Raw genomic sequence first — 25,124 nt, 5'->3', positions numbered from 1 at the left:
ACAAGCTGTAGAGGCAAGCAATCTTGATTCAGTTTTAAGTGAAATTATTCTCTCAATGAAATCAAGTCTTTTGGTTTTCACTGTAATTTTGTGAGTGACATTTAGATACAAATCTTATTTGGATTTGAAAGCCTAGTCTCCAGTACTTTACTTCATCTATGTTTTCTGCAATTCAGTAACACTAGGTTCTTTGGTGTTTGACAAACAAAACATTCCATCTTACAAGTCTGAATTTTCTCTTGATGTTCTTCAGGTGTGGAGCTTACTGTCTCCTTATCTCCACATCCTAGATTCCTTCCCAAGCTGAAATGCTACTACCACCTGATTCACCTTTTTCAGTCCTCTTTAATATTAGTGCCTTCCCTCTGAGATGACATCTAACGGATCCAGAATATATCTTGCTTGTACATTGCTTATAAATAGTCTCCCACACTAGACCATGAGCTCTTTTGAAACCAGGGTTGATTTGCTGCATTAGCATCCATAGCACTCAGCACAGTGCATGGTATACAGAAGATTAAGAAATGCTTGTTGATTTGAGATACAATAAAAACCAATGACATTTTTAAACATGTAAGAGAGAAAACAACCTCTTTTTAGGAAATTTAATTGTATTTATTTTTTTCCCTTAAAAATTTCAGATCTATATAAAAATTATTGAAAATATAGCTAGGTGTTGCAGTGGACAAAGGGATGGACATGGACTCAAAAGCCTTGGTCTCGAATCTAGGCTCAGACCCATCAGCAAGTCACTTAACTGGTAATTGGGAAGATAAAACAAGAGAGATCTTGCAAACTTTAAAGTGCCATATAAATGCTAGCTATCAGTTATCCTTACAAAAGAAGTCAATTATTTACCAAAGAAGTGGATAAGAAAGATAAAAAGAGATGCTATAATACAATCAATTCTTCAGCCTATCTCCTCAGCAAGTAGAACTGACATCTGGAGTTTCTCCATAGAAAAAAGGTAGGGAGAAGGCACAGGGCAGTGTGAATCAGGATTAAATAATTAAATGAGGCTCCAATTCATTTTTTTACGTATTGAAATATTTCAAAAGGAATGAAGTTTGCAGATATAAAGTCACATTGAAAAGAGTTCTCAGAAACTATCTAAAACACAAAATTCTCTCCAGAACAAAAAGAAAATGTCCCCTGAATAGTCAAATCCTAGGATTTAATCACAAGATAGGATTAGATGTCTGATTTCACTGATGTTGGAAACTCCCTCTTCTAATGAACGCACTGTGTCAAAAGTGGAACTTGAACCTTGTTCCTGATTCTCAAAGCTATGCAATATATCACACTGTCTTCCTACTTTAAATCGTAACATTTTTATTAAGGGGGAAGAATACTTCCAAATTGGAATATATCCTCTATGATTCTGTTTCCATATGACACTTCAATGCTTTGATATTTAATCATCTTCTAGAACAATGTTGGCAAAGGTTTTCAAGTTCACATGCCCAGACTACAATTTCAAAATGCCTGTGAGCCCCCCCACTATCCCAAAGAGTTAAGGGAGTAAGTGCTCACTTTGGGGAGGTGGACAGAGAGGCAGGGCAAGCAAAAGATGTCCTTGGGTGCTGGGAAGAGGGGGAATGGAGTAGCTCCCCAAGTGCCAATTCTGCACACTTACCAATACTTTGCCAACACTGTTCCCCTTTACTTCTATTTCCCATAATCTAATAAAGAAGGAAATTGCAAGCTACTCTATGGATATATGGAAGTACCTAGGACAAATTAGACCCACTGAGGGAAGCAGCCATGCTTGCATGAGATTGCTGGCAAGGTCCAAATTTCTCACACAGAAGCACTGCTGCTCTTGGGCAAAGGTCATGTACAAAGCTGAGCTGTCTCAGTGACAAGCGTCTTATCTGAGGAAATGTTCAAGGCTCACGTGAAGTGAAAAGCCTAAGCTACTAAGAGATGTTTATATTCTGTTCCTGAGAAAGTTTCAGACCTCTTGTACCAAACCCCCCCTCCCCCCCCCCCCACAAAGAACTTTATAGCATTTCACAGGCAGATGTCTCACCAATGCACACATAACTTGACATATGATCCATTGCCTTAACAGAACAGAACTCTCATATAAAAGTCTGAGTCTTTGTCATAATAAATGGAGATCCTGCATCCCCCATCTGGCCCTTGCTTTTTTTGTTACCTCCATCTCTATCACTCTCTCTCTCTCTCTACTTTTTCTCTCAATGTCAGAACCCTGGCACTTGACACATAGTACCCGCATTGGTACTATAGTATTTTTGCCAAGAAAACCTTATGAACAGTATATGATAGATGGAGTCCCAAACAGCTGGATTTGACTAATGGAATTAATGGTTGAACATAATAATGAAGAGTGGCAGATTTTGTAAAAGTTGAATGTTTTGTTATATACAAAAATGTTTATAGTTTTTATATTAACTTTCTGTTAAAAAATAGTAACTACTTGATGGGAAAAAGAAATCTAATAATAATTGGGAATGCAGGCAAAAAATTTTTCCTTCAAAATATCTCTAATACTGAGTTAGACAAAGTTTAAAGAATATTTAACATAACTAGATTTTCAGAAATAATTTTACCTACATCATCAATCCCTTTTTTAACCTTCAATTTTTTAGTTTAAAATTTTCATTTCTGAGCAAGAAATGCTTAAGATACACTTCCCTAATATTAGATAAACAATGGAAAGGCAATTTCAGACTTAAAAAATATATAAATCACTTACCACTGTTTCTTTGGCAGGTGGGGGCTTGTTATGCTGGCTAGGAATCAGTACAAATGTGAGTGTGCCATGCATATCAGACTGTAAAGAAACAAAAACGAAGTTTAGATATAAAATCTTACAATGTTTTCTTGTGAAATCCATTGAATAACCATATCATCACCTAAAAGCTTATTCTATTTATATAAACTTGTACACGATGCCAAATTCTATAGAGTTAGCTACCCAGGTTCCTTTTTGCCTTTAATTTTCAAAATAAGATATGTAAAATGAAAAGAAAACAGCACATACAGTAACTTTGCCACAAAAACTCCAAATATGGTCATGAAGGATACAACTGAAAATGACTGAAAAACAACAAAAGACTTCAGTACATCATAGGTATACTGAAAGCGCTGCTCTTTGTGTCTAGTAACCTCAGTTCAGTGGGAACACTATGAACCAGTTTAGGCTCCTTGTCTCAGTATCACAGGTTTGGCTTTTCACATACAGTTCAGCCACAGAAGAACCCATGAAGTTATGATGTTTCTAAGAAACTTCTTCTATTCAGAGTTAATATGTGCCTGAAGGACTCTAATTTTAATACAATTTTACATATGGTTTTGGATAAGGAGCTTAATTATGTGAAATCCCATTTCCCTAGCCTTATATTTATCTTTATGCTTATGTCTTCTATCCCACAGAGTTCATGAGCTATTTCAAATACACTGATCACTTATCTTAGTCACTTCTAGCCCAAGTAGTCATTGCTACCATTTGATTCAATTAAAATATACAGGCTAGAATACTCAATCAATGAAACCTCAACCAAGGATGGTGGCCAGTATCGTAGGATCAAGATAAAAATAAGTATGATTGGACTTTAGGAAGTTATAGTAGCAAAGGTAACAGAACTGCAAACCTTAGCTTTAACTCTCATCAAAACAACCAAATGTTGAAGAGATAAACAGATGGGATTCTACTGCATTAACTTGAGTCAAAGTTATGTATAAATTTCAGAAAAAAACTTATTCCCTTTCCCCCATTTACATAACAATCTGAAATTGAATTTAATGACAGGCTGTTCTAAATTATCTACACATTATTATTCCTGTATGATAAATGTGGTGGTATGTATAGCTAACTGTAATATATATGTATAGCTACTGTAATAAAATAAAAAACAAATTAAAAATAGCTAAGAGAGATGGGAGCAAAGGACTGGCCCTCCGATTTAATTTATGTAGAAAACTCCCAGGTCAGGATACTCCCTATATCAATGCAAGTCAGCACATTCTCCAAAACTCAAAAGCACTGAGAAGTTGAGCAACCTGCTTAGGATCACAAAGTCTGATATATGTCAAAGGTCAGGCAGATTTCTTCTTGGTTTCAAGGCTAGCTTTCTAAACCCTATGCCTCACAGGCAAAAGGTTTCTTAAAATATCTAGCCCCCAAATAAAGCAGTGTTGACAAGCTAGGTGACTCCAACTATAAAATCAACATTTACAACATAAAGTCTAGGAGTGCTTACTATTTATTATAATGGTCTCAAAATTATTAACTTTATTTTGAATTTCCCTAACAAGTACAAACATAACTTTAAAGAATCCATCAATATTAAACCCTTTAAATGAATTAACTTACCAACAAGTCGAAAACCTCATTGACATCTTTTCCCCTAATTTCAATGCCATTAATCTCCAGAACTTCATCTCCTTCATGTAATAGTCCACTTTTTTCTGCAGCACCTCCTTTTACTATCCGACTAATGATCACAGAATCCATTTCATTACGAACGGTAGCACCCTATATAATCCCAAAATATAACTTGTATGAATATAGTAATCTCTTAAAAAATACCTTTATTTTTAAATTACTTTTTCATCTGTATAATTTTTTAATTCTATGAATCTGTTTGTTTTTTTTTTCTGCTCCAATAAAACAGGTTAGGTAGTTCAACAATAACAATTAGAAATGAGAAAATTTCACTAGAGATAAGCTATTAAAAGAACTGAAATAGGTAACTGTGGGAGCTGATAATATATTTTGTTGATGAAATACATCAATATATTAATTCAAAAGAATCCTGACTATTAAGTATATTTTTAAGATAAGAAAAATGAGTTATATATATGTGTGTATATATATATACATACACATCTATCTATCTATCTATCTATCTATCTATCTATCTATCTATCTATCTATTCATTTATTTGTTTTGAGCCTTGCCTTCCATCTTGGAGTCAATACTGTGTATTGGCTGCAAGGTAGAAGAGTGGTAAGGGCTAGGCAATGGGGGTTAAGTGACTTGCCCAGGGTCACATAGCTGGGAAGTGTCTGAGGCCAGATTGAGTTATATATTTTTTAAAAGTGATGGTTAAAAGAAAAATAGTTCGGAACTTGGTTTTATAATGTGTCTTGTTATTTTCACAGGTAAGTCTATATTCTGGGAAATACATATACAAGTACTTATATTAGGAAACACAAACTCATGCCTGAATTTTCAACATATGTGTATAGGCTGAATAATATATGTCAGTAGCTACATAATTAAAAGACACCTATGATGGTAGTTATCTATTACATTTGATGCTGGCTTAAAATTTCAATTTTACTAGATAAATTGATCACTGGAAATAAAACAAGACAAAACAGGAAATGAAAGTACTATATAATATACATAATGTCTACGTATCAGTGCTTTAAGCAAAAAAGAAATAATTATCAAAAAAATCAAGCAAAAAAAATTGAAGTCATTCTGCCTCACCATTGCAATTTTTCATTTCAAAACAATATTTAATCTTTCAGTTTCATTTTTGAAGGCAGAAAAAGAAAAGATATCGACTACAAAATAAAATGCTTAGCCAAGATTAGCTCATTTTGCTGCAGATATTTGCTTCTGTCTCTAACAACAAATGACAAAGAGAAGACATGTTTAAAAATAATTTTAAAAAAGAATCACAATCTTTCAAAGAAAATTTCAAACAAAAATTACTGCTTAGTCAGTTTGTTACATTTCCCTGAAAAATAACAAAAACATGATGGTTAAGAAGTAAAAAAATACCACTCCCTTTTTTCTTGTTTATCAATTACATTATCAAATAATACCTGTCATATCTTTAAATGTTTCACTTTGTATGTGTGTGTGAGAGGGAGGGGGAGAGAGGGAGAGAGGGAGAGAGGGAGAGAGGGAGACAGGGAGAGAGGGAGGGAGAGAGAGAGAGAGAGAGAGAGAGAGAGAGAGAGAGAGAGAGAGAGAGAGAGAGAGAGAGAGAGAGACAAGAGAGAGAGAGAGAGAGAGAGAGAGAGAGAGAGCGCACTCTTACTTGGGAAAGATTGTCATCAAAATACTAGGAGGAAATGTAAAAATAAATATAGCACAGTAGTCTGATGATTAAATTTTCAAACTAAACTGAACTAGAAGAAAAAACTGCAAACCAAAGGGCTCTCTCACTACTCATCATAGGATCAGAAATTTAGTGCAAAAATGGATTTTAAAAACCATGTAGTCCAATCCCCTTATTTTATAGGGGAAGAAACAGTAACCTCAGAAAGGTTAAGTACTTTGCTCACAGTTACACAAGTAGCAAATGCTAGAGGAATAATACAAATTTGGGATGATCCTTTTAATGGTTTACCTTGTCTGTCCACTTGTGGAAGGGCCAAAAAGTGTCTGATGGAGTCAGAACTGTAAAACTCAAAGACTATCATTTTCCTCCAGTGAACCATCCTTGAAATTAATCTTACACATGCAGTACAACAGGAAGGAATACTTACCAATGGAATATCTCGAGCCTTTTCAATACGAACTATTTTTACAGTCTCCCCTCCATACTGGCCAACACTCTCATAAATTTTCTCATCTGTAGTGGACTCTGGCTGCATTTCCTGTTCAGCAACCTTATCATGGGCTAATAAGAGTGCCTGTGGGGTTTTAAGAAAGCATTATTTTTTTCTACACAATACTTATCTAATTTAATACTATACATTAAGCTGAACCTATCAGGTCTCTTAAAAATGGTTAAAGTGGTATGTTCTGTTCAATAGTTTCCAACTTTTTCTCCAAATCTTTCCATATATAATTCTTCAACTTAAATGCTTGCAGGGTCAGCCAAGTGGCTCAGTAGACAGAGAGCCAGGCTTAAAGACAGTAAGTCTTGGGTTCAAATTTGGCCTCAAAACACTTAATATCAATTCTAAGACAGAAGGTAAGGCTTAAAAATATGCTTGCAATCATATATTTGAATTGTATGTCATGAAGTGATTCTCTTATGCAAGCTACTGAACATATTAAAAGTCTCAAGTGTCCACTGTATTTTTTAAAAGTTCAACTAAAAAGGTTTAACTCTAACCCTATGAATAACTAAGAATTTGTAGAAAAGTTAAAATATAACCATAAGAAAAATACTTCAGGAAGCTGCATTTCCTTTTTTTAAGGGAAAACCTTTGTTTATGAAAATCTATTATGAACTGTGAATTCTTCCATTTCAGAGTTCCCTAGCTTTCTCACCCTGGTTCCAGGTGAGATATGACCTCTTATCTTTCTGAAGGGCTTAAACTTTATCACTTTAAAGTTTCCCATGGATAATTATATTGCTCACATTATTGTTTACAATGGCTCTCAAATGTGTGATCTTTCATTTTCCACTGTTGGGTATCCCAGAGGTCAGAACGAGAGTGGGGTAAAAAAAAAGTCATAAAGATAATGGAGGGATGAGGCCAAAAAAACTAGGTACTCTAAACATGAAGTACCCAAAAGTGACTGTGGTACCATAACCAAATTATGATGATATGGAAATGTGGAACCATATTTTCTACAATAAGCTCTGTACAATCCCAGAAGAACATACAACACAACTGAGAAGTGATGGCCCAAATCACTTTTGAAAGTGTCAAAAATCTAGCCACATATGTTGCCACCTAGGCTGTGCAGTCTCTTTATGCTTCTAACACTGTCATTAGTATTATAATGAAATATGGTGATATGAGTCCATACTGAACACAACTATGAAGATCATGTTCTCCATACCACTCTCCATTTGGATCAGACTGGCCATGATCTAACAAACAAACATGAATATCCTGAATACCAGAAGCTACATGTTTGGTACTAAAGCTGAGAAGGAAATTTTGTGTGATATAAACAAGAAGCTGTGTTATGCTATCCCTAGAGAATAAATTGCATCTAGTTGTATCTAGCTCTCCTCTGGGGAAAAAACAACAACTATGCGTTACCTAAAGATCAAGTTATCAACTAATGGAAATGAAAGGTTCCGATGCCCAGAAACTCTCTTATAATATAATTCTTTAGACATGGATTCTTGTGTGCAAATATTTAACTTCAATCCAACCATTAAGTTTGGTGTTATTATTTCCTCTCCCTCGCCCCTTATCTTTTACCTTCTGTCTCAGAATCAATATTAAGTAACAGTTCCAAGGCAGAAGAGCAGTTAAGAGCTAGGCAACTGAGGTTAAATGACTTGTTCAGGGTCACATAGTGAGGAAGTGTCAGGAGGCTATATGTGAACCAAGGAATTCTTGTCTCTAGGTCTGGTTCTCAAATACACTGAGCCACCTACCTGTCCCTATCATGTTATTATCTGCAACAATCTGTAATGACACAAGCCCACCTATATTAGTACATGGAGATTCACATCCATATGGAAAATTACAATCCCCATCAGAAGAAGCTTCATAACCTGGTCATCAAGGATAAGAAGATAGACATGGTGGCCAATAAGGCACCACCCCCACCCCCACCCCCACCCCCCTACCACCCCTGAACTGGAGTTGGGCTCTGCCAACATTATTGTGGAATCTCTGATACAAAGTGGACTGGCTTCCTAGCTCCCTGGTAAGAAGCTCTGTACAGATGAAAACTTTTCTAAAATACATGTCATCACTGTGATACATGGCACTTCCTCTCCCCTTCCCTGAAGCTCCATCCTAGTTCCCTCTGCCTCCAATAAAGGGTATTGCTTAGGGGTGAAATATATATTAACACACACACACGCATTTTAGGGTACCACCACTTAACACAGGCATGGATGCCAATGTACAGGAACAGATTACAGTCCTTGTTATTGACACAAAGAATATCAAGGTATGTGCCCCACTGAAGCTCAAGTACTCTTTCTGGACTGACAACTTCATCTTCCAGTAGATGTGGATAAGCAATATGGGTCATCCATAACAACAGCAAATGGATTTTTTGTTATTTTGCTTACTTGTTTCTGTCAAAGTATATGATGTGGTAATTGACACTCAAACAAGATGAGTTGGACATGGCTCTGTTTTCTTTTTGGTGCTTGACAAGGGTTTTAAAAACTGGACTGGCAGGGGCAGCTGGGTGGCTCAGTGAATTGAAAGCTAGGCCTAGAGATGGGAGGTCCTAGATTCAAATCTGGCCTCAGATACTTCCTAGCTATATGACCCTGGGCAAGTCACTTAACCCCCATTGCCTAGCCCTTACCACTCTTCTGCTTAGAACCAATTGGTTCTAAGACAGAAGGTAAGGGTTTAAAAAAAAAAAACTGGACTGGATAAGGTAAGGAGCAGTCTATGTGGATTGGAGACAAGTATCTCAAAAGTTCTACAGTATGTCCTCAGGATTATGACTATGTTTGATTTTTTTTTTAATCACTGCAAATACTGTATTGAGAAAGTTATCTGTCTCTCTGTAGACTGCCTTGCTCTACAACACTTAATTTTAAAACAAGTGGCAAAGGTGGGAATCATCATAAAGTATTATTGCAAACATAAATTATGTAATCCTTTAAAAGACTTTGTATCCATTCTAAATTTTAATTGTTAGAACCATATTGGCACCCTCCTTTCTCTACCTGTCCACTGCCTGCCTTTCCCCACAACATACATGTGTATATATGTGTGTGCATGTATGTATATATGCATGCATGCATGCAGGTAGGTATGTATGAAGGATTTTTAGTCTACCTAGGATTTAATGAGATTGCTTCCAGTGCTTGAGTGATGTGAGCTTTAAATGTAGACTGGTTTAAGAGAAGTTCAAATAAAAATATATACATTAGAGAAAAGGTAATTAGGTGATTTAAAAGCTAAATCATATTTTGATTCAACAATAAAATGTCAATTAATCTAGTTTCTACCTGAATGTGAGGAGCATTTAGCAAAGCATTTAATTCCTGTCCTTCCTTCTGATGGCTTGGTTTCAAAACTGCTTGAACCTACAAAAGAAAATCATTCAATCTTTTCAGATTATAGTGTGTATATATATATGTATCTATATATATATATATATATATATATCTATAAATCAATATTTAAACAGGATAGTGATAGAAAGGAGTAACCGTAAAAATGCCCTTCAATTATAACTACCACAATTGAGAAAGATCAGAGAAAGGAAGAAAGAAAAAACAAGGCTCATATCAAGGCTTCAACAATCACTGTGGCAAATCTGTGCTAGTTTAAGAGCATCATTCTTATAAAATATAACATATCACAAGAGTTATATTCCAGAACTAAATACTTCTAGTGTAAACATGGATTACTAACATGATTGTATATGGATTAGTTCTTTTTCTTCATCTATAAAATCATGGGGTAGGGATGAACCCTTTATAAAATACTCTCATTAGATCACAAAACCATCCTAACCTAGGCCCACTAGGACCACGTCTCCTTCTTTATGTACCTAATGTTTAACAAAATAAATGTTACATGTTAAGTGTTTAATTCTTTGTTGGATGTCTTGTTTAATTCTGACTGGAAACACTTAATGAAATGTTTCAGATATTAATTTAAATAAAAAGCTTCATAAATCTGACATGTTAATTAATGAAATAAATACTAAATCTCTCTAATCTACCCATCTTAACAAATCCCCAATATGGCATCTCAGGTTATTTGCAGGAACTATGTCTGTGAGATTTCATCTGGTCTCACAATACATGGCTCCTCAATGATCACTTGTCCCAGCTCACGATCCCAATTTAAAAATTTTTGTAATAAAATAGAAGCTCTTCCTTCACAAAGTGATTGGAAATTTCTTTTATACTCATTTTTGAAACATCTTTTTTTAATGTAAAATGTGCTAAATTTTCAACACACTAATATTTCATTTTTTGTAAAAATGACCAAAACACTTATAATTGAAGTATCTCTCAAGTTACATTTCTAATGCATTGGTATGCAAGAAGAACCTATTAAAAGTACATTTTCCCATCATCATACAGCAATTTTATTCACCATTATCCATTTTTGTAATAACAGGTTGCTTTTTCAATTTTTTTAATTTCCCTATTTAGATCTTATAATAATTAAGATTTTTAAAGATTTCAGCAACTAATCTCCATTAAAATTCTACCTAAGTGTCTCATCATGGCAAAGAAGTAACCTTGAATTCTCTAAAGTAACACTAATGAAGCCATATCCGTTATAGATGCTATGTAAAGGTTCCCCTCCCCAAAAGAGCTTACAGTATGAGTTACTTCTTAACTGAGAATCAATTTAGCTCAACTTGGAGAGATTCATCACAAGTTATACACACAAAGTGATGAGTATTTTGGACATAATTTTTGAAAATCATCTACTAAATGAAGATTTTGTGATCTAAATTGCAACAGGTGAAATCATAATTAGTTTTACTCTATTAACAACTAATCAATGGAGCTCTGAATTTATGAATTACTATCATCCAATTTTTTTCCAGAATAAAGTGATAAATCTTGAGGAAATGTTCTGAAGTAAGACAGCCATTTAATAGCTAATGATTTAATTTGAATACATTGGAGGTTAAAGTCATTTTCCAGGGATGTTCTTTAATGTTATTCATTGCAGTTAAAATATCCAAAAAAACGCACACAGAATACATACCTCCTGTGCAAGGTCTTGTGCATTGGAGAGGAGAGGAAATGGAGGGCTGGCCTTACTCATATGCACTGTGACAGCATTGTGTATCTTAAATGCATTCTGGAAATCAGTATTTTGTACAAGTTGTAAAAGCAGAGCAATGTCATCCTGGCTCTGGGAGTCTACCAAAGTATGCTGAATATGCTTGAGTGAAGAGAACAGGTCTTCTACTTCTGGTAGGGGGAGGGAAAGTTGTTCAATATTAATCATTTAACTTGTATTTGCAAATTGTGTTCTAAGGTGTTCTACTTCAGTAGACAGAATATTCAGATTAGTTTTAGCATTCTGAATGGATTACCACTTGATATAGTAATGGTATCATCATTGTAAATACAAAGATTCTAGGAAAGCAAAATGTCCAGATAATGGAAGGTTATTATTTTAGTTACTAAAACTTTTTTCACCTTAATGATAATTGGTTATCCTTTATTATAAATTATAAGTAAAAAGATTTAAAATAAAACTTCAATGCCTTCTTGAGGATGGCACACTGAATATATTTTCAAATCTTACTCAAGTCATCATTATAAACATTAAATGCTGAATTATGCTATAATGCATTCAAACGTTACTGAGGCACAATGATGTCTTCAAGAGTTCATATACTAACTGCCTCTATGAATTTATTTTTTCATGAGATTACATTAGTTTTCATGTTTTTTTTTAATCCTCATTCTAAAAATAGTCATTTTCTTCTGGAAATTGAATGTTAAAATAAATTCCAGTTGAACAAAAAATATACATTTTCGTGTCTAATATATCTCCAGTAATGAGGCAATTAATGGATTTTGATAAAAAGATTTCTAATTTCTCCTGAGTTTAGCATCATGATGTAATTGGAGAGAACCTAGAGAAATGAGAAACACTACTAACTGCTAGGGAGAATGCTTACTGATTTCATGGTAAGTCTCTCTACCAAAGTAACTAAGAACTAGAGGCTTCTATTAGATAAGGATCAGAAAACTTCAATGAGTAGTCCATTAAAGGACTTTGGTAAGACTAGAATGGGGTCACTATTCAGACAAGCTTTATGGGGGTAATGCCCAAAAGGATGCTATTAAAATTGCACAGAAAAGCAGAGCAGAAGGAAGTTCAGAAAGAGAAAGAAAAACAGAACAACACTGTAGTGGAAATAGAGTACCAAGGTGGAAAAGTGGGTAAAAGTACAGTTTGAAGGCCTGGCCACTTACTAGATATGTAACCAGGAGCAAATCATTTAACCTCAATCAATCAATGTTTATTAAGTGCCTACTTTGTGTCAGGTACTCTTCTAAGCCCTGAGATGAGGAAAAAAACAAAACAAAACAAAACAAAACAAAAGCAGTCCTTGCACTCAAGAAGCTTACGATTTAAAGGAGGGAGATAACATTCAAACAAATATGTATGAAGCAAACTATATACAGGATAAATAGAAAATAATTAACAGAGGGAAGGCACTAGAATTTAGAAGGATGAGGAAAGGTTTCTTATTCAAGATGAGATTTTAATTGGAACTAGAAGGAAACCAGAAGCAGATGGGGAAGAACCAGAGAAAACCATTGGAGTGAAGAGAGGGGAATGTCACGTTCATGCAATAGCCAGGAAGTCAAGGAGCATACAGCAGGAAATAAAAGTGTAAGAACACTGGAAAGGTATGAGGGAGGCAGGTTATGAAGGACTTGAAGTCAAACAGAGCATTCTATATTTGATACTTGAGACAATATGGAACCAATGCAGTTTACTGAGTAAGGGAATAATGTTGTCCGACCTGTGTTTTGAAAAAATCCACTTTGGTGGATGAATGGAGGATGGACTGGAATGGGGAGACTTGAGCAGGCAGATTCACCAGCAGGTTATTGCAGGTTTGAAATGAGATAGGTCTGCACTAAAATGCATAAGAAATTAAATGGGAATTTTCTGCACAAGCTTCAGATGACACACAAAGGCCAGTAGACAACACAGTAAAAGTTTAGAAACTCAGAAATGCATAAAACATGTGTAGTACTGTATAATATCAACATATTTTATCTTTCAATACTATAAATATACCAAATTTCATTTTTTAACTTTTTTTCTTTGGAAGGGATACCTGCATATCCTATATATGTTGACAGCCAAAATGGGGGGAGGGAGGAGATGTGAAGAAAAAAACTGTGATTATAAAACAAGGAATCACATATAATCCTTTAGGTAGTTAGCTGCAACTATGATTTTAGAAGAGTCAAACTCAGTAAATTGTGTATGAGATATCAATAATAATATATTAACCATAGTAGAAGAAAAGATATAGTGTGGGTTATTAGACTATTATAGCTACCAATAAAATTAAGAACTTCTGTTATCAACTTTGGACTGAATCCTATTCATGACAAATATAACAGAAATAAGTATTGAATCAGTAGTAAAAATTATAAATTTATAGGTATTTGCTTTTGTGAAAGATTTATATTTATCATAGGTTCCTCAGAGTTTATGGCTCAGAGAGGTACCTTTTGGCTTATCTTTAAGTTTACTTCCTGAATAAGTATAAGAAGTCTGATTACTAATCTATTACTTGTAGTATCAATTAGAGAAGGCTGAAATTTGTAACCTGATCAGATTCATTCCCATATTTTCTGTTATTGTTACTTTCAAACCAAAATAATGAATTGGGCTCATGACATACCTTGAATCATACATTCTAGAGATTTAAGAGGTACAGATCTTTGTAAATCCATTTAATGCCCAAACAAGAAGTCTTAAATGGTGCTAAGGATAAGAGCGAAAGGGAACAAACCTTTATTGTAATTTATTAACTCTTAGCAAACATTCCTAAACTTGAGTGACATGTTTCGTACATTTCATTGAATTACTTATATTAACTGACTTTGTCAAAAGCCTATAAAACAGATTGGTGTATGTTTAAATAAGATCATCTGCCATAGGCTGGGCATGATGAGACCTCCAGATCAGGATGATGGCCCATATTTCTTTATCTATAACATACTAGGATTTTGATGGAATTGACTGATCCTCAAAGGAAGACAAGCCTCAGTTTCCTCACCTAAAATAGAGAATAATAGTACCTACCTCTTAAAGTTGTTGTGAGGATCAAATGAAGTAATATTACCAGTAATATTACTGTCATCATTATTATTCATACTGTGGTAAAATGAACAATGGCACAAAACCATGAAAGTAATATCTTCACTACCACATTACAGATGAGAAAAATCTCAGAAGAAATTAAAGGGTGACATTATTCTTAGTCAAAATATTACTTATTTCTGATCAAGAAAATTTAACTAATATATCTTTGTCAGTGTTTTTAACAAAATGAACTATTCCTCAAAAAAATCAAAAAAATGTCCACTGTATTTCTAATAATGCCCACTTTCATTCAAACTGAGTTAACAACAAATTGAGAGTGTCTGGTAACTGAACTTGAAAAAATTCACTGTCAATATGCAATAATTAAGTGTCTGCTACAGTCAATCATCATGTTAGATGAAGTATATAAAAGCAAACACAGAACAGTCCCCACCCTTGCTAGGATATAAGAAGTAAACACACACATATTTATACATATGTTTTTTTGAAGAAAGGGAATTCATAGAATAAAATACAATTTACAGGTGACATGTTTTGCTATCAGACTTACAAATCTGACCAAAAGATACAATGAAGAATTTAAGGTGACCTAGAATGAATTGGGCCAACAATCAAACAACAGAAACATCAAAAACTTATTATAATACGGAAAAGTATAATAATGAGATCATATATATAACAAACCTAGGTTTGTGCATTTTTAATCCCTCTATTTTGATATATTTTTCTTTTATGATTCTATGTTTTTATGTTTTAAAGAAAAAAATTATTCAAGGGGTGTCCTATAGACTTCATCAACCAAAGAAATTTATGATATAAATGTTGGAAATTTCCCCATTGGGGAATCTTCTACTTAAAAAAATTCCCTAGCAGATAGTGAGAATTCTACTTGAATGTGAGGGCTCGTTGCCTTGGGAATATCCCTACTCCACCCTACTTAGGACTGCTTTAGGACAGAGAGCTCCTTGAGAACAATGAAAGTATTTTGATCCATGCTTATGGAAGGGACAGGAAGTTCTTTGAGTCATGACTGTTTTAGAATTGATACAATGGGATACTAAGTACCTATAAAGGTGGGGAAACTTGTAAACTACTTAAACCTAAAAGGGTGATAACTTATTCAGAGGTTTTTTCTAATGAAATTTGTCGACACAGCAGCATTTTTTCCTGACTTACTAAAGAGATTAAAACTACTTAGCTGTGAATTCAAAATGGGCGGTCCTTTAGAAACATCTACAGTGATTGGTAGATGTAAGGACTTAGGGGAGGTGACAGAGGAGATTTTGCCCTTAAAAATAAGAGCTCAGAGAAGAGCAGGGATTCTGGATTTCTGACTCTCATTCTGAAGGATAGTTCCTTGAGGAGCTCCTCTGAGGGACTCTGTCCCTCTGGGTTAGGAGCTCTGGAGGCTCTTGAGAGAGGCCCTTTGAAAAAAAGAATGGAAGATTCTTTGAGGAAGGATGCTGGCCTGGTGTTACTAGAATCCTAGTTTAGTCAGACCTTGTGATGAGTGTTAAAAAACTGATTTCTCTTTTAAGACTCTGGTCTAGGCCATTTTGGCTTGAGGCCCTTCATACTTATTCCTTTCTTACTCTCTCTCTCTTTGATTACTCATTGTATTGTTAATTAAAAATCTCTATAAAACCCAATTGACTTGGGTATTTGAATAATTGGGAATATTTCCCTGGCGACCACCTTATATTTGATTTTAAAACCCAAGACACTGTAGTGAAACATATTTCTACGGTCAAATTTGCTCATCCTCTCTTATATCTATCACAATTTATATCTTCCACTACTTTAATCACTACAGTTTAAGACCTCAACCATTTTAAATCTCACATAAAAGAGTAATCTTTCTTAAATTATATGCATTTTTTTATATAAAGAATGTTTTCTGCTGTTATGTTAGCCAATCTGCTAGGTGTGAGGCGATACCTCAGAGTTGTTTTGATTTGCATCTCTCTGATTATAAGAGATTTAGAACAATTCTTCATGTGCTTGTTAATAGTTTTGATTTCTTTATCTGAGAACTGCCTATCCATTTCCCTTGCCGATTTATCAATTGGAGAATGGCTTCATTTTTTGTACAATTGATTTAGCTCATTATAAATATGAGTAATTAAACCTTTGTCAGAGGTTTCTATGAAGATTTTTTCCCAATTTGTTGTTTCCCTTCTGATTTTAGTTATATTGGTTTTGTTTGTACAAAAGCTTTTTAGTTTGATGTAGTCAAAATTATTTATTTTACATTTTGTGATTCTTTCTAAGTCTTGCTTGGTTTTAAAGCCTTTCCCCTCCCAAAGGTCTGACATGTATACTATTCTGTGTTTACCCAATTTACTTATGGTTTCCTTCTTTATGTTTAAGTCACTCACCCATTTTGAATTTATCTTGGTGTAGGGTATGAGGTGTTGATCTATTCCTAGTCTCTCCCACACTGTCTTCCAATTTTCCCAACAGTTTTTATCGAATAGTGGATTTTTGTCCCAAAAGCTGGGATCTTTGGGTTTATCGTATACTGTCTTGCTGAGGTCGCTTTCCCCCAGTCTATTCCACTGATCTTCCTTTCTGTTTCTTAGCCAGTACCAAATTGTTTTGATGACTGCTGCTTTGTAATATAGTTTTAGGTCAGGGACTGCAAGGCCCCCATCATATGTGTTTTTTTTCATTATTTCCCTGGATATCCTTGATCTTTTGTTCTTCCAAATGAACTTTGTTATGGTTTTTTCTAAATCAGTGAAGAAGTATTTTGGTAGTTCAATGGGTATGGCACTAAATAGATAAATAAGTTTGGGTAGGATGGTCATTTTTATTATATTGGCTCGTCCTATCCATGAGCAGTTAATGTTTTTCCATTTGTTCAAGTCTAGTTTTAGTTGTGTGGCGAGTGTTTTGTAGTTGTGTTCATATAGTTCCTGTGTTTGTCTTGGGAGGTAGATTCCTAGGTATTTTATTTTGTCTAAGGTGATTTTGAATGGATTTCTCTTTCTAGTTCTTGCTGCTGAGCTGTGTTGGAGATATATAGAAAAGCTGATGATTTATGTGGGTTTATTTTGTATCCTGCAACTTTGCTAAAGTTGTTGATTATTTCAATTAGCTTTTTGGTTGAATCTCTAGGATTCTTTAAGTAGACCTTCAATTCCTTTATCTTCTCTAATTGCTACTGCTAGTGTTTCTAATACAATGTCAAATGATAGAGGTGATAATGGGCATCCTTGTTTCACTCCTGATCTTATTGGGAATGCATCTAGTTTATCCCCATTGCAGATGATATTAGCTGTTGGTTTTAGATATATACTGTTTATTATTTTTAGGAATGACCCTTCTATTCCTATGCTTTCTAGTGTTTTTAATAGGAATGGGTGTTGTATTTTATCAAAGGCTTTTTCTGCATCTATTGAGATAATCATGTGGTTCTTGCTAGTTTGCTTGATGATGTGGTCAATTATGTGGATGGTTTTCCTAATGTTGAACCAGCCCTGCATCCCTGGTATGAATCCTACTTGATCATGGTGAATGATCCAACCATTCTGGATGGCAATTTGGAACTATGCCCAAAGGGCGACAAAAGAATATCTACCCTTTGACCCAGCCATAGCACTGCTGGGTCTGTACCCCAAAGAGATAATGGACACAAAGACTTGTACAAAAATATTCATAGCTGCGCTCTTTGTGGTGGCCCAAAACCGGAAAACGAGGGGATGCCCATCAATTGGGGAATGGCTGAACAAACTGTGCTATATGTTGGTGATGGAATACTATTGTGCTAAAAGGAATAATAAAGTGGAGGAGTTCCATGGAGACTGGAACAACCTCCAGGAAGTGATGCAGAGCGAGAGGAGCAGAACCAGGAGAACATTGTACACAGGGACTAATACACTGTGGTATAATCGAATGTAATGGACTTCTCCATTATTGGCGGTGTAATGTCCCTGAACAACTTGCAGGGATCCAGGAGAAAAAAACACCATTCATAAGCAAAGGATAAACTATGGGAGTGGAAACACCGAGAAAAAGCAACTGCCTGAACACATCAGTTGAGGGGACATGACAGAGGAGAGACTCTAAATGAACACTCTAATGCAAATATTATCAACAAAGCAATGGGTTCAAATCAAGAAAACATCTAATGCCCAGTGGACTTACGCGTCGGCTATGGGGGTAGGGGGGAGGAAAAGAAAATGATCTATGTCTTTAACGAATAATGCTTGGAAATGATCAAATAAAATATATTTTTAAAAAAAAGAATGTTTTCTGGTTGTATTCACACGATTCCTGTGGTTTATTTTGGTAGCAGGACTTCTTAATAGTTTACATATTTTGTAGTTTTTTAGAATGGAATATCTTGGAAAATTACCCTTAACACTACTTTATTAAAAAAAGACTAAATAAATTAAGCATGCAACTTTAAAGACCAACAAATATCTAAGTCAAAAAAGAATACAAATCTCAGATTACAAGAAAAAAAAGAAAAAAGAAAAACCATGAGATTTTTCTTAAATAAGAAAGTTAGTTAGCTATCCACAAAGGAGAAGAAAATTCAGTTAAACAAAAACTGCAAGGAAGGACTTCATATCAAATGTTATTACTAAAAGAAAGAAAAGAATGAAAATCTTTATGAAATTATATTAATGGGTTCTTTCAAATATTAAAAGAATCAAAAATATGGTACCCTTACCTAAATAAGATAGAGTGGAGGGAAAACTACATATAAACATCTCTAATGAATGTTTATACAAAAATATTTTTAAAATCTTTAAAAGATGGTATAGAAAAATATTGAAAATATTGTATCATAGGAATGTCAGCTATATCTACAAGGAAAGCATGATCAGATCAGCATTAGGAAACCTATAAACACAAAATTATTTTTTATTAATTTTATTAAACTAATAAATGTATTTTTTTAAGGAAAAATTACAATTATGCCAGTGGATAAAGTAAAAAAACAAAACCATGTCCATTTCTGATTTTTTTCTTTTAAGATTAAATTAAAAGAATGATTGGAAAAAATAGCTGTAATAGGCATTTCTTTATTGTAGTAAACTGTTACCTATCTGAAACCAAGGGCTATAATTATCTGTAATATTAAAGGGGAAAAGACTAGATGTTCATAACCATTCATTGATATAGCTGGGCTCTGGTGAAGGTTTTCAAGTTCGAGTGCCCAAACTGCAACTTCAAGCTTCCTGAGAACCCAGAGAGCAGAAGGAGGAAATGCTCACTTTGAGCAGCTAGACAATGGGGAGGGGCATGCAAAAAATGTCCTCAGGGGACTTCCAGTCAAGATGGTGGCTTAGAAGCAGCAAAAGTGCAGACCTCTGAAAACCCTTCCTTACTGATCACAAATTGAATGCTCCTAGGGGACTGAAATTCAAACTTACCAACAGGACAGAGGTGGGGAACCCTCCTTCTGGACTCAAATCAAAAGGTAAGGCCCCCCAAAAGCCAGAATCCTAGAACACTCGGGTCTAAGGGGAAGGCAGAAGGAAGGTCCCAGGACCCCTCCCCCCCAACCCAACTTGGGCCAGTCTCAGGGCATCCAATACAGACTTCAGGGAAGCAGCCGGGGGTGGGGGGGGGTGGGGGAGGGGTGGCGCCTGTAGCCCCCTGGCTGCGTCCTTCCATCGGAGTCTCGCCAGAGGTTTTTTGCCTTGAAGCACATATCCAGACAAAACCAGCTGAACCTAATCCCATCAGGAGTCCTCAGAGCTCAGGGAGGCCAAGACCCATCCCCACTCAGAGTGCAGGGCCTTCAGAAATGACAGGAACCTCAGGGCAGGCAAAGTTGTTCTGAAGGACATACCTTGAATGCAACCTGGGCCAGTCTCGGGGCGTCTAAAACATACGGCAGGGAAGCAGCCTGAGAGAGACTGGGGGAGTCTGTACCCCCTGGCTGGGTCCTTCAATAGGAATCTTACTGGAGGTTTTTGCCTCGGGGCACATCCAGACCAACCCAGCTGAACCTAATCCCATCAGGAGACCTCAGAGCTCAAGAAGGCCAGGACCCCTACCCCTTTAGAGTGCAGGGCCCTCTAAAAGGACAGGAACCTCAGGGCCGGCAAAGGCACTGAGGTACCTTGTGGACAGTGCTGTGCCAGGCTCGGAGCGTGGAAGTAGGGCAGCGGAGAAGCAACTAGAGAGAACTGAGAGCAGTAACACCCGAAATGCCGGCAGGCAGGGGAGGGCAGACCCTGGGCTTCCCTGGGAAGACAGCGCAGCTGAGGAGAATGGACAATTTGCCAGGGGCTAAAGCCTCGGACCATCAGACAGAAACGCTAAGAGCCAATCCTCCTCACTCATATCTCTGACTGGAAAGGGGAAGCAAACGGTACATAAGTGCAAAAGCCTCCAAACACCAAGAAAAGCAAAAAGAAGGGGGTGACTTTGGACACATTTTATGGAGCAAAAATACAAAATACAGAGGAGATATTAGAGGAAACACAAACAAATGCTCCAAAACCTTCCAAAGGAAATGGAAATTCTCCACAAACTCTTGAAGAATTCAAATTGGAAATTATCAAAAAGATGGAAGCCTTCCGGCAGGAAAAATGGGAAACAATGCAAAAGGAACTCAGCAATCTGAGAGACCAAAATTTGCAAATGCAGAAACAGCATGAAGCCTCAAAAAACAGGTCAGACCAAACTGAAAAGGAAAACCAGTCTTTAAAGGTCAGAATCAGGCAACTGGAAGACAATGATCTTGCAAAAGAGCAAGAATTAATAAAGCAAAGTCAAAGAACTAAAGAATTAGAAGAAAACATAAAATATCTCACTGACAAGGTGACATTCTGAGAATCATTGGTCTACCAAAAAAGCCAGAAATAAACGGTAATCTTGATATCATAATACATGATATCATCAAAGAAAACTGCCCAGAGATTCTAGCACAGAGGACAAAATATGCATTGAAAGAGTCCACAGAACACCCTCTACACTAAATCCCCAAAAGACAACTCCCTGGAATGTAATTGCCAAATTTCAAAGCTTCCAAGCAAACAAAAAAAATGGTACAAGCCAGAAAAAGACAATTTAAATATAAAGGAACACTAATCAGGGTAAAACATGACCTAGCAATTTTCACTTTGAATGACCGTAAGGCATGGAACATGATATTCAGAAAAGCAAGAGAGCTGGGTCTTCAAACAAGAATTAGCTATCCATCAAAACTGACTATATACTTCAAGGAGAAAGTATGGGCATTAGACAAAATACAAAATTTCCAAATGTTTGTAAAGAAAAGTCCAGAGCTCTGTGGAAAGTTTGATATCCAAACACAAAGGCCAAGAGAAACGTGAAAAGGTAAATATGAAGGAAAGGGAAAAGGAGAAAAATGTTATCTTTTTCTTTTATTCAAACTCTCTTCAATAAGGACTATATTTATATCAAATGATATATATTAATATGTGGGGGAAATGGAATGTGTAGCTCTCAAAAATTGTATACATCATTAGAGTAGTAATAAGAATCAAGCATAGGGAAAGTTTGGGGCATCAAGATGATATGGAGAAAAGGGGGGATAGAAAGAAAAAGTCAAGGGGGAATCATTGATGGTACTAAGATATACTCTAAGAAATAGAAAAAAAACTAAATAGAATAATCTTTCTCACACAAAGATACACATGGGAAGGGGAGGGGAAGAATTCTCCTATAAGTAGGAGAGGAAGAGAGTTTTTACTTAAACCTTACTCTCAGTGAAATCAACTCTTGAGAAGGAAGAGCATCCAGATCCATTGAGATCTTGAATTTTAGCTTATCCAACAGGGTAAGGGAGAAGGGAAAACCAAGGGGAGTGGGAAGGCGGAGGGAACAAAAAGGGAGGGGCTAGGGAGGGAAACATATCAAGGGAGGGGCCTAGGGGGACTAATTTAAAGTAAATCATTGGCTTAAAAGGTTATAGCTAAAGAAGAAAGGTCAGAATTACGGGAGGATATCAAAATGCCAGGGAGTCCACAAGTGACAATCATAACTTTGAACGTGAATGGGATGAACTCACCCATAAAACCTAGACAAATAGCAGAATGGATTGGAATCCAAAACCCTACCATATGTTGTCTTCAAGAAACACACATGAGACAGGTAGACACTCACAAGGTCAGAATTAAAGGATGGAGTAAGACCTTCTGGGCCTCAACTGATAGAAAGAAGGCAGGAGTTGCAATCATTATATCTGACAAAGCCAAAGCAAAAATAGACCAGATTAAAAGGGATAGGGAAGGTAAATATATTCTGTTGAAAGGGAATATAGACAATGAGGAAATATTACTAATCAACATGTATGCACCAAATGGTATGGCACCCAAATTTCTAATGGAGAAACTAGGAGAACTGAAGGAGGAAATAGACAGTAAAACCATATTAGTGGGAGACCTAAACCAACCACTATCAAATTTAGATAAATCAAATAAAAAAATAAATAAGAAAGAGGTAAAAGAAGTGAATGAAATCTTAGAAAGAGTTAATAGACATATGGAGAAAAATAAATAGGGACAAAAAGGAATACACCTTCTTCTCAGTACCACATGGCACACTCACAAAGATTGACCATACACTAAGTCACAGAAACATGGAATACAAATGCAGAAAAGCAGAAATAATAAATGTAGCCTTTTCAGATCATAAGGCAATAAAAATAATGATCAGTAAGGGTACATGGAGAACCAAATCAAAAATTAATTGGAAGTTAAATAATATGATACTCCAAAATTAGTTAGTTAGAGAACAAATCATAGAAACAATTAATAATTTCATTGAGGAAAATTACAATGGTGAGAACATCCTTTCAAACCATATGGGATACATCCAAAGCAGTACTTAGAGGAAAATTCATATCCCTGAGTGCATATATTAACAAACTAGGGAGGGCAAAGATCAATGAATTGGAAATGCAAATAAAAAAACTTGAAAGAGAACAAATTAAAAACCCTCAGAAGAAAACCAAACTAGAGATCCTAAAAATTAAGGGAGAAATTAATAAAATCGAAAGTAATAGAACTATTGAACTAATAAAACTAGAAGCTATTACTTTGAAAAAAACAAACAAAATAGACAAAGTACTGGTGAATCTAATTTAAAAAAGGAAAGAAGAAAAGCAAATTAACAGCATCAAAGATAAAAGGGGGGACATCACCTCCAATGAAGAGGAAATTAAGGCAATCATTAAAAACTACTTTGCCCAACTATATGGCAATAAGTATACCAATCTAGGCGATATGGATGAATATTTACAAAAATATAAACTGCCTAGACAAACAGAAGAAGAAATAGAATTCTTAAATAATCCTATATCAGAACAAGAAATCCAACAGGCCATCAAAGAACTCCCTAAGAAAAAATCCCCAGGGCTTGATGGATTCACAAGTGAATTCTATCAAACATTCAAAGAACAGCTAATCCCAATACTATATAAACTATTCGACATAATAAGCAAAGAGGGAGTTCTACCAAATTCCTCTTATGACACAAACATGGTACTGATTCCAAAGCCAGGCAGGTCAAAAACAGAGAAAGAAAATTATAGACCAATCTCCCTAATGAATATAGATGCAAAAATCTTAAATAGGATACTAGTAAAAAGACTCCAGCAAGTGATCAGAAGAGTCATTCACCATGATCAAGTAGGATTCATACCAGGGATGCAGGGCTGGTTCAATATTAGGAAAACCATCCACATAATTGACCATATCAACAAGCAAACCAACAAAAATCACATGATTATTTCAATAGATGCAGAAAAAGCCTTTGATAAAATACAACACCCATTCCTATTAAAAACACTGGAAAGCATAGGACTAGAAGGGTCATTCCTATAAATAATAAACAGTATATATCTAAAACCATCAGCTAATATTATCTGCAATGGGGATAAACTAGATGCATTCCCAATAAGATCAGGAGTGAAACAAGGATGCCCATTATCACCTCTATCATTTGACATTGTATTAGAAACACTAGCAGTAGCAATTAGAGAAGAAAAAGAAATTGAAGGCATTAAAATAGGCAAGGAGGAGACCAAGTTATCGCTCTTTGCAGATGACAGGATGGTCTACCTAAAGAATCCTAGAGATTCAACAAAAAACTAATTGAAATAATCAACAACTTTAGCAAAGTAGCAGGATACAAAATAAACCAGCATAAGTCATCAGCATTTCTATATATTTCCAACACAGCTCAGCAGCAAGAACTAGAAAGAGAAATCCCATTCAAAATCACCTTAGACAAAATAAAATACTTAGGAATCTATCTCCCGAGACAAACACAGGAACTATATGAACACAACTACAAAATACTCTCCACACAACTAAAACTAGACTTGAGCAATTGGAAAAACATTAACTGCTCGTGGGTAGGACAAGCCAATATACTAAAAATGACCATCCTACCCAAACTTATTTATCTATTTAGTACCATACCCATTGAACTAACAAAAAATTTCTTAACTGATTTAGAAAATACCATA

General features: G+C 35.4%; 1 protein-coding gene across 4 annotated transcripts in view; it reads right to left on the bottom strand.

The window, feature by feature from the left end:
- The window catches only part of PALS1 (protein associated with LIN7 1, MAGUK p55 family member), a 145,484-nt gene that overhangs the window by 26,672 nt on the left and 93,688 nt on the right, over positions 1-25,124 (bottom strand). For all 4 annotated transcript variants that reach the window (XM_001369870.4, XM_016427657.2, XM_007473067.3 and 1 more), the window contains 5 exons: positions 11,558-11,766; positions 9,829-9,906; positions 6,479-6,625; positions 4,343-4,504; positions 2,723-2,800 (listed from right to left, as the gene is read on the bottom strand). In XM_001369870.4, coding sequence (XP_001369907.1) covers positions 2,723-2,800; positions 4,343-4,504; positions 6,479-6,625; positions 9,829-9,906; positions 11,558-11,766 — 674 coding nt within the window. The remainder of the gene's footprint in view (positions 1-2,722; positions 2,801-4,342; positions 4,505-6,478; positions 6,626-9,828; positions 9,907-11,557; positions 11,767-25,124) is intronic.

This window comes from Monodelphis domestica, chromosome 1, assembly GCF_027887165.1.
Source record: "Monodelphis domestica isolate mMonDom1 chromosome 1, mMonDom1.pri, whole genome shotgun sequence".
In the NCBI taxonomy this organism is placed as follows: Eukaryota; Metazoa; Chordata; class Mammalia; order Didelphimorphia; family Didelphidae; genus Monodelphis; species Monodelphis domestica.
The sequence above is the reverse complement of the archived record's forward strand: the minus strand, read 5'-3'. Positions and strand labels throughout refer to the sequence as shown.